Here is a 10519-nt window from a genome sequence, read left to right as displayed (position 1 = left end):
ATTTTTTAAATAACTTTAGATACAGTAACCTTAAAAAATTTCTCAAAATTTTTAAATTATACATTTCAAAATATCCAAAAATTTTACAACCTTTACAGTAAGATACAGTAAAATTTTAGACAAACACCCAAAAAACTTACTTGCCAAACATGGCCATATATTGGAGAAAACTCTCTGTTGCGCTCTAATAAAAATTATTTTCAAAAATCAACATTATTTATAATATATTTCATTATTTTTATTAAATTTCATATAGAATTGACTAAATCCATATACATTTTTTTGAGTCAGATGTGAATATATTGAGGGAATACAGAAAAATGCATATGGACTAAAACTGGAGGATACCAAATTGAGTTGGTTAGCTTAGTAGTAATATATAGATGCCAAGTTAGTGCTTTGAATACCGAGTTCCCACTACATTGTACGCCCTACAGCCATTACTATTGAATTCCTAACAAAAAGAGAAAAGCAAAAACTATTAATACTACTATGAACAAATCTTCAACAATCTTCTACCATCTTTTTTTCCTTTCTTCCCTTGCTCATTGCAACATAATGAGAAGCTTTCTTGACTAGCAAGCTGCGGAAGGATGTCGGGGCCGAACAAAGCCCACTTTAGCCGACAACGTGGGGTTGGCCGAAGTGGTGGTGCCGGTGGCGGTGGTGGTGGTAGGGCCGGCCCTGTCTTGCTGGACAGCAATGGTGGCTGTGACACGCTCGCACCTAGGACACATGGTCAAGGTGGATGCTGGAAGAGGCTCACAATTGTGCGGGGATAGCACGGTTGGTGGACCAACTTTCATTGCCCTCAGCTCTTCCACCTCCTTCTGCAGCCTCCTGTTTTGTTCTGTTAATGATCCAAACCACCTTTTTAGGTACTCGCACTCCATTTCTGTTTGCTTCAGCTTGCTCCTGTTTAGAGCAAATCATGCATGAGAAATTGATATAGAAATCTCCATTACCAGCGAATAGAGAAAATGACACACGGACAAAAAAAATATTCATGTGAAACGAGGAAATGTTATCAGTTTATTTTGCAGGCCACATTGACAAGTAAAATCTAATTTCACACTAGCTTACATGTCTAGAAGGGATGATATAATGTTAACCACGTAAAATTTAAATATAAATTGTTAAAGTTTGAGGAATTCTAGCTAAGAACAGAAAGTATAATCCTTGAATATGTGAACTTGTGGATACGAGATAATGAATCTTACACTAATTGACATATTTCGAACTCATTGAATTTTGTAAAATTAAATAAAAATAAAAAATAAAAGTAACATATCTATGTACTGGATGAATCACTAAAACATGCATTTGTCTGATTTTTTGTCTAAGACAATTATACTACCAAAGGATAAGTTCTGACGACCTTTAAAGACCCGTGGTTTTCAGGTGATTCCTGCAAAATCTGTATAGAAAACCTCTTAAAAGTAGTTTGTGAATGGTACTTTCAAAGTTGTCTGCTATTATTAGCTGAGTGCACAAACCATCAATATGTTCCCATCGTACAAGAAATGAAGGCACATAATTCACGCTATTCTCAATCCCATGAGTCATTTTTATGGTCCCAAAACTCCAGGATTAATGACCTATAATATATTCTTCGTTGTTATGGGTATAAACAATGACAAATCACCTAGAATTATGCAAACATGAGTCTTGGATGTTTCTTGTCCCCAAAAGAGGGTATACAATCAACCTTTTTTTTTCCCCCAAAACTCAAACTCGAGCTACGTGAAGAAACTACAAACACTTTAAGCACTCATGATTATCATACACATTGGAAAGATTTCGGTTTGCGAACAGTATAAGAAGGTGTATAAAATTGTGCGTCGTGCAAGCACCACTCTCACATGAACAAAATATCAAAAAAAAAAAAAAAAAATCTTACGTGCACATACAAATACTTGAAATTTATTAACGGTTGAGGGTGGAAAGGGTATAAAGAGAGGTGGGAGGGTTAAAAAAATACTTGAAATTTATTCTCTCAATGGTACATATGCACATATATATGTAGGAATCGTATTAATATAGCTATCTTGGAAATCAATGAATTAGTCGCACCATGTGTCAAAATTTTGAAGATTCATTCTTTTGAACAATTTTGTTTGTTCCCGTTACTTAATACCCCTTTTCCAAGGAATCAATTATTTCAACGGTCTATGTAGACTTTGAAGCAAGTAACGTTCTCAGAAAATGAGGTAAATAGTTTTTAGTCTTGAAATTTAATGCATTGGGCGTCAGCCTCGTGCCGTAGACTTAACAATATTCCAACACTTCTAGACTTAAATGCTGTATTGACTTCCAACCGGCATTCAAGAATGAAACCCCAACACAAGATACCCAAAAAAAAAAAAATTTTACATCAAGATGGTAAAGAATGTGGTACCAAAGCAAAACGATGACCATCTATTTTCTCTACTCTTTAAGGTATTGCCAAGAATGGTCAAGGCTCGGACCCGTCTAAGTTGTGTTTTTGAGGAACAAAATAAATTGAGTTCAGTCGACCCATAATAATAAGGTCCATTTCACCCGTAAATTGTACTAGTAATAAGTAGTACCTTGCTCTACGGTTCTGAAACCAAACCTCCACTTGTCTCGGCTTGAGCCTTAATTGCATGGCCAAAACTTCTTTTTGTTTCTACAACAATTAATACATAACTGATTCAATTGATGTGTGAATTTTGCCATTTGGTTAAAAATAAATCACAATTAATACCTTTTTTATTTCCCCTGAGAAAATAAGTAGATGATAATCAAGAAGCACACACACAAACACACACTAGAGGTGCTCACAGGGTTCAAGGTGTGGTTTTGCCGGAAACTTTCTTCGAGAAGACGAGATTGTTCCTTTGTTAAACGGAGTTTCTTCCTTGGATGGCCTCCAAATCCATTTGGGCTCTCATCTTCATCTTCCATGCATTCTTCTTCACCTCCTGATGGGATTTGATTTATGTCCAAATCTTTCATTGAAACTCCACCACCTTCCCCTGCATTAATTATTATTAATGTTTACATTTGACCAGGTGATTTACTAGAAAGTCAGAAATTAATAACTTGAAAAATAACTTTTTCAACATGAGACTAAGAACATCAGATGATCATATGTGTATCTTTTCATATGATGAAAAGTTCATCCAAAAAATACGAGATGAGAAAGCGTAGTCCATGTATATGTGTTCGATCAGATAAACAAACCTCCATGCAGGAAGCCCTAAAAGATCTTGTTATAAGATATCAGTGTTAAGTTTTGCACCTCAAGAAATTCGTTTATCATTTCAGAAACAAGAAATCAGGATCAAAAGAGGGTTACTAGAATCCACCAAATTCGTAGAATCAAAAGAAAGAGGGTGTAACTGAACAGTTAAATTGGAGACGCACAAAAGCAAAAACAAACAAGGATAAAATCAAACTGGAAAAAGATTGATTATAGTTTCATACCTGAAGAAGGGATAGACAAAGATGAAGGTAAGCCTGGGATCGACATAGTTAGCTCCAAACAAGTAGAAGTATTAGGAAGAATCGCCATGGTGATGGTGATGCAGCCTGCAAATGAAAACACAAGAGGACCGCCTCAACAAGCACTATATATCTACACACACACACACACTTTTGTGGTGTTTGGAGAGGGCAAAAAGTAAAAAGGATGGGGGGGACAGGAATGAAAGAAAATAATGGAGAAAAGTGAAGAAACAACCAAAAAATGGTCAAAATGAACAAGGGAGAAGAGTTCGTAACAAGAGTTGTTGGAAAGAAAACTTTAATACTAATGCTACTAGTTATGTAGTTAAGACTTAAGAGTAGTAGTCCTAATGGTTTTTTGGAAGAAGGGAGATGGCTAGCTTAGCCTTAGGGTAATAGGAATCTTGACTATGGTCGTCAAGTCAAAGAGTCTAACCCTTCTGATGGAAGACACGTGTCCTTCACTTCACCATTGGGAAAAATACATTGGGTTCAAATTGTGGGTGAATAGCCAGCAGGGTGCTCTTATTCTTTTGTTTCAACTAAATGGGCGTTGTCTGGGCTGTCGGTTCAGAGGTCAGCTGCTGAAATGATTGGCAGTGGACATTGAGCCTCAAACTTGAATTAATGCCCCCTTATCTCTTTCTCTCTTTGATTTATTCCCTTCAAGATTTATTTAAATTGGCATTAAGGGCACATCCAATATGTATGAATTTAAAAATAATTAATATTATATGAATTTTATTTTACACATAAATACAATTTATATAAATTAATTGGAGAACTTTGATTTATATGGCTATATTAATTTGGTAATTATAATTTTTAAGGTAGTTATATTAGTAAAACGTGATCATGTAATTGAAATAAAAATTAGATTTTATAAGAATATAATTGAAAGTTGAAAAAATGATTAAAAAAATTTACACCAACTGTCACCCTTCTGACTTTATATATTGTACAGATATCTGTGAAATAAATTCTAATTGAAATATTTTACACGTATAGAAAGTGATATAGTAAATGATTGTCGTGACAAAAAATGTTTTAGTGTTGTAGCAAAAACACGTAAGATCTCAAAAAGGAAAAGAAAAATATAATAGGACAAAGTATGTATAATTTTCTTTCCAATATGATATTCAACCATAAAATCTACTTGGATGTAACGCTAGAAGTAAATGGTCAAGATTCTGATCTCGCAAAACTTAAATTCAGCACTATAAATGGTCCTACGCATTAGAGATGTATGAAATTGAACCCACACATGCATAGATATTTGTACAAGAAAAACACATAGTGTTACACGGTCAAAGACACGCACCAACCTGACACAGCATGTATGTAATTCTTGGTCAATCCTGAATTATAAAATCATATGAATATTCATATATATCATATATGTGCAGCAGTATTTGGTGATGATGATTGACATCATTGAGTGAGATGGGTGATCAAGTGATCAGTTGGGAAACATGTGATTCAATGGATTAATGTGCAAGGGAAACTGTAGCTCTGGTGGGAATTATATATTGGTGTGGTGCATTGTCAATGTCATCTGTTAAGAGCTTTGGAGATAATGAGGCATTTATGGCCCTTTACCTCCTTGCAGGTTTGTTCAGACTACAGATGGGAAGTATTTTGTAACGCTTCTTTCACATTAATGTCGCCAGTAGGGAGTTAAAAAGAAAGAAAAACACAGAAACACGCGGGCGCGCACACACACACACACACACACCCCTCCCCTCCTTTTTTGAGGTTATGAAATTGAACAAGTTTATTAGAGCATTTTGTTTAGTGAATTGCCCTTTCCTTCTGAAGTTTGACATAATAACCTTTGATCTTACTCTCATCTATAAAGTTGCACTTACTAAGTAACTATCTCTTCAGATTCTTTACTAAGGGTGCATTTGATAAAACTGAAATTTGAAATTTAAAGTCTGAATCCATTAAGTTATTGAATTGTTAAGTATTAAATCTAATATATTTGAGTGCATATTACATTCAATAATAAGTGAATAGATTATCACTTAATTTTAGGAGTAAGTTTTACCTAGAAAATTCAGTGCCACTTAATTAATTCAGATATTCAATTTTTTGTTATCAAACGGTCTGAATATGTTAAGATCTGAATTCATTAATTTTAAGTGCTGAATTGAATTATCAAATAGGGCCTAAGGCTAATTCTTGAGGTTTCAACATATTTTTTTGCGAGTAATAATAATTAATGAGAGATGAAGTTTATGCAACATACAATATAAAACTCAAGTAGTACGTGATTTGCTATTTTGACATAACAGCGTACCACCAAATTACTTTATGTGGCTAATTTAATGTTTCTTTTCTTGTAATTGCAATTGCTGAATACATTCATAATGACTCTCTGCGAGTGGTAACTTCTTTGAGTACTTCAATAAGTGTAATATTTAATGGACTTTCATGCATAATAATGGAGCCTTTACTCTTCTATTTCTAATAAATGGAATTTCGATATTTTATCAAACTGGAATTGAATAAAGCCTTCATGACTTCATCAGTCTCTTAATAGAAGTAACTGATGGTGGGTTTTTCTTTTTCTTCTAAAACAAAAAGAAGAAAGACAAAACATCTCCGTCAATTGACAGCCTTTCTGCCGCAAATTCCGTTGTTTGCTCCATGGCTTGAGAACCTTTTTTTTTTTTTTAAAGTTTGAATAGGTTCGACTCTCGCCGTTGTCACCGATCAGGGCAATACTCCAGAACCATAGATTGTTTGTAAAAATTCTTGTATTTACAGAGTCTCATATCGAACGTATGATCTTTTGTGAAGAAGTGACACGTTTTTATCAATTGAGTCAACTTGTGTTGGCAATTTGAGAATTAGATTTATGATATAACTTAAGAAAATAAAACAAAAAATGTGATAGGTAACAAGGGGAGGGGGACTAGAAAAAAAAAACAAGGGGAGGGGGAATAAAAAGGCTGTCAAATCATCTGCTTGTGGAAATGTTACATACGCAAAGTGACAACTTTTTGGTAAGAATCAGGCTTAATTTTACTTTATTGAGGATCTGTCAACATCCTAATGATCTGTTTCTTTGAAAATCAGAGATAATTAAACACAAGCAATTAACTTGTAGACAAGAAATTTCAAAAAAAAAAAAAAAAAAAGCTTCATGTGTTATTTTTTTCGTATGTTTTTGTCCCAAGACAAATATTATCTGTGTCCTCTAAAATCCATGCATAGGTTTATTAGTTACAGGCTAACTCCATTGTCCATATAACCTACTCAAGTTAACTACTTAGTATAGTGCATGCCTGGTAGGACAGGGATAGAGATCAAGGAGAAAGGGAAAGCTACTGCCATTGGATCCCATGAACAAGCAAAATGACATAAATTAAGACAAAAATCATCTCGAACTTTGCCTTCGGGAAACAACTATCCTTGACCTTGCTAATTCACCTTCTTTGCCATTGGACCATGAACTAGCAAAAATGACATTAATTAAGACGAAAATCATCTCACGAATAACTCTACTGCCTTCGAGAAACAACTATTCTTGACCAAAGTATGAAACGACTGATCTAATTATGTTTTCTATTTGAGAGGTACTTTGACAAAGTCTTAAAAGTGTTTTAATTGTAATCACTGCCAATTACTTGATGAAGTGGCATTGTTACTTTTGACAAACATGGGTTTAAACCTTAAACTCCTCTTTAATTAGCTACGTACAATGAACGTATATCATACAGTTTAATGTCTCATAATTTATTGTGCTGTTCATATTGTCATCTTTGGAGACAGCTTCAATGTTTGGATGAGAAACCGTACTTAGATAGCACTAAATAAGAGAAAAAGTTTAAGTCTGTTTTATTCGGTTTTTCATTGGTTAGATCAAATAAAACCCAAACAAGGAGGCTGTGAAGTCCACAATAAAATTCCAATCAAATTCACAAAGAAAGATTCAAATTAGCCAAACTAATTCGGTCAGATCAATTATATATATATATTTTTTTTTCATTTTTGGTCGAAATTATAGTGCGTGTTGATGTCTCAAATTAATATGAACTTTTCTTTTATTCTGTGAAATGGGCTATTACCCACATTTATCTTAGGCCAATCCAATCATAGCTCTGAAACAACCATACAAGGCATACCCTTGTAATTAATTTCACTTCAAACACGTAATGATAGAATTTGCAATTAGCTAGCTAAGAGTAAGGTTAGCAGCACTAATAGTATTTATTATGTTACCCCTTGGGCAGGTATAAGTATAAAATTCTAGTTCTCGTAAACTAAATTCTGTCTTGTAGACTAACACAAGCCCTAGAGATATTCAATTGTTCCCCTTGAGGTTCAGTGAATTTTAATCGTGAGCATGATAAGATCATGCAATTATTCTAAGCAAAAGAGAGAAAATGTTATAGCATGCATAAACTAGCCAATGCCATACCCACCCCCAAAAAAAAGAAAAAAAAAAAGAACGAAGAGTTGGGTGTCACCCCTTTGCTTTGGAATTCTCTTTGGAAATATAATTCAAGTCTCATCTTGGACCGGATTTAGGACGATCAATCGCAATAAAAAAAAAAACCCTTTTCATCTCATTCATGTATTTTGCTTTGTCCTTCATGCCTCAGCTCGATTCTTTATTCCCAAACAAAATACAAATCCAAGTAGCTATGGCACACAATTGCAGGAGGAGGAAGAGGGGAGGCAAGGCGGCTGCCGGACGGAAGTTTTGCTGACTTTGAGTCGTAAAAGAAGAGTCATATTCTAATCTACAGCCTCGTACATACTTGAGTTTCTTTGTCTTACTTGTATATTTTATTGGCTCCAAGTAAACGTAGAATGGTTTAGATTTTCTTGAAGAAATATACCTCCATTTGTTAGAGAATTTCAGTACCATACAATTTAAAACTTATAAGAATGATGGAAACCATACTGGTTCCAAACTAAATACTAACAAACATCAATTGAATGGTCTAAGGTGCTTAAGTTATTGGAAATCTTTAATTTGGGAACAGAGAAGATACCTTCTTCTTTTTTTCCCTAACGTTGTTATTGTTCTCTTTTATCAGAATCCTATCCGCCACAATGTGTACGTATTCCATCTTGACCAAAGTCGTGTATATATATATTCTATAGACTATTTTTTTTTCTTTACTATTTTTTATAGAATATTCTACAGAATATTTATCTACACAACAACGTTACAAGATTCTACTTTCCAAATCTGATTCTTTACCAAATCATTGTAGGATTTGTCGAACAAAAGGAAGAGTTAAGTATATGTCAATTCAGAATCTAATCACCATGTACAATTAAGAAAGAAGCCAAGTAGTTCATGCCACAAAAGGTACTAGTTTTCTATAAATCTTTCTTCTTGTTTTCATTGGAGTACTTTTTATTCTAGACCATCATCATGCCATCCAACGTGCGAACGCACATGAACGAATTCACGCTACAAGTTTTACGTTTCAATGGAGAAAATTTTGCACACACACGTTACACGATGAGTATGTTAGTGATGAGTTAGGTAAGTTTTAAGCCGTCTAGTAGTGCGTTTTCAGCATTGTTATCGAATGGTATTCAAATGTTAACGAATAAATTTGAAATATGAATCTGTTAAGTTGCCGAATTGTTAAAATATTAAATCTGATACATTTGATTGCATATCGAATTTAGTGATAAGAGAATAATTTATCGTTTATTTTTGGAATAAATTTTGTCTAGAAAATTCAATTTTACTTAATCAATTCAATTTACATGTTCTATTTTTTTATTATTAAATGAGTATGAACATGTTAACATCTAAATCCATTAAATTTAAGTGTCGTGTTCAGTTAAGAAACAGAATCTAGAAATATAAAATGGGTACTCCAAAAGTGTGAAATTAGTATTCGCTGGTAATAAATTATTCAAGAAACCGAGTTATAATTGATATTCAACATATTGTCAAATTTGATATGGTAGAACTCATCATGTTATCATTTGAAAAGTAGGAAAGAGATAAATAAATACCGACAAGAAAGAGATCGTGGAATCAGCCTTCTTTTGATGATTAGGTTTGGATAGGCCGCAACAGACGAAGAGAGAACATGCAAGGGCCTGGGTCCCGAAATGATGATTGGGTAGGGGACAATGGGGACCCAACTGTCTTCTTGGATGTCGTCCCTGCCGTCTGATCTTTTTGATTTTTGATTGCACCTTTGTGGCATTGCACCATTTTTCCTGCATCGTGAATCGTGATGTGTGGCATCAGTGGATTACATGTAGGTCCATCATACCACCAAATATATTATTATTTACAAATTGTTTTGCTGCATCTAAATTTCTTCCCCCTATGCGTGATATGTCCAATTGAATCAGAATGACAAAATCATATGAACTGCTTAATTTTCCTCTCTTGCCGACTTCTTGCCGGATTTGGGGTGTAATAATTGCAAGCAGCGGTTGCATAATAATAGTATAATGTCTAGCATCTCTACATATAGAGATTGATTGATATTCCCGTAAAGGATCTATTATCTTGAAAATACGATTTATTTGATGACGCTGATCAAATCGAACTCAATTAAATTTTTTATATTAACAAAAAAGTAGGGAATAGTCGTGTTTATGCAGTAGCTATGGCCCAATATATTTTCTTCAATCACTCAATAGAATGCTTTGGTTGGGATGTCAATACCATAATGTTCATGTACAATATGTTATCATTAGTGGCAAGGAAAATTTGTTTTGCCAAGGAGCTATGTATGTTTTGTGAAGTCACAAATATGAAGTTTCTTTGAATAATTGAACTATAATCTTTTCATTTTCTTTTCATATACAATCACGCCGTTATGAGCAAATTTTAAACGAGTTCTTATTAAATCAACCTCTATTTTATTATCAAATAGTTTGATTCATCCTTCAAGAAGGATAAAAATGTAGTTACCTAACAACGTTTACAAGCTTTAAAGACACACTTATGTTCGACTTCAATAATTACTCTTACCGAACCGAGTTTCATTTGAGTGTCAAATAGTTGACGCCCATCCAAATGGAACCATGTCTGAAAGCTTTCAAAACA

The 10519-nt window shown here is 33.9% G+C and overlaps 1 protein-coding gene across 1 annotated transcript; it reads right to left on the bottom strand.

Annotated features, from left to right (window-relative positions):
• Positions 1-382: 382 nt before the first annotated feature.
• Positions 383-3809, bottom strand: LOC140021639 (homeobox-leucine zipper protein HOX3-like). Its single transcript, XM_072072928.1, has 4 exons — positions 3451-3809; positions 2806-2999; positions 2571-2650; positions 383-915 (listed from the first exon to the last, which is right to left on the bottom strand). The coding sequence occupies exons 1-4, from the start codon at positions 3536-3538 to the stop codon at positions 576-578; spliced, it is 702 nt and encodes a 233-aa protein (XP_071929029.1). The 5' UTR covers positions 3539-3809; the 3' UTR covers positions 383-575.
• Positions 3810-10519: the final 6710 nt, after the last annotated feature.

The sequence above is a fragment of the Coffea arabica genome, chromosome 11e (genome assembly GCF_036785885.1).
Source record: "Coffea arabica cultivar ET-39 chromosome 11e, Coffea Arabica ET-39 HiFi, whole genome shotgun sequence".
Taxonomy (NCBI): Eukaryota; Viridiplantae; Streptophyta; class Magnoliopsida; order Gentianales; family Rubiaceae; genus Coffea; species Coffea arabica.
This window is presented reverse-complemented; position numbering and strand designations above follow the sequence as displayed.

Excerpts from the sequence above, each read along its gene's own strand:
- LOC140021639 (XM_072072928.1), bottom strand. The coding sequence starts at position 3,538 with ATGGCGATTCTTCCTAATACTTCTACTTGTTTGGAGCTAACTATGTCG. Across the intron at positions 2,651-2,805 it reads AAAACCACACCTTGAACCCT|AAACAAAAAGAAGTTTTGGC; the intron begins GTGAGCACCTCT and ends TAATTGTTGTAG. Across the intron at positions 916-2,570 it reads TTTCAGAACCGTAGAGCAAG|GAGCAAGCTGAAGCAAACAG; the intron begins GTACTACTTATT and ends TGCTCTAAACAG.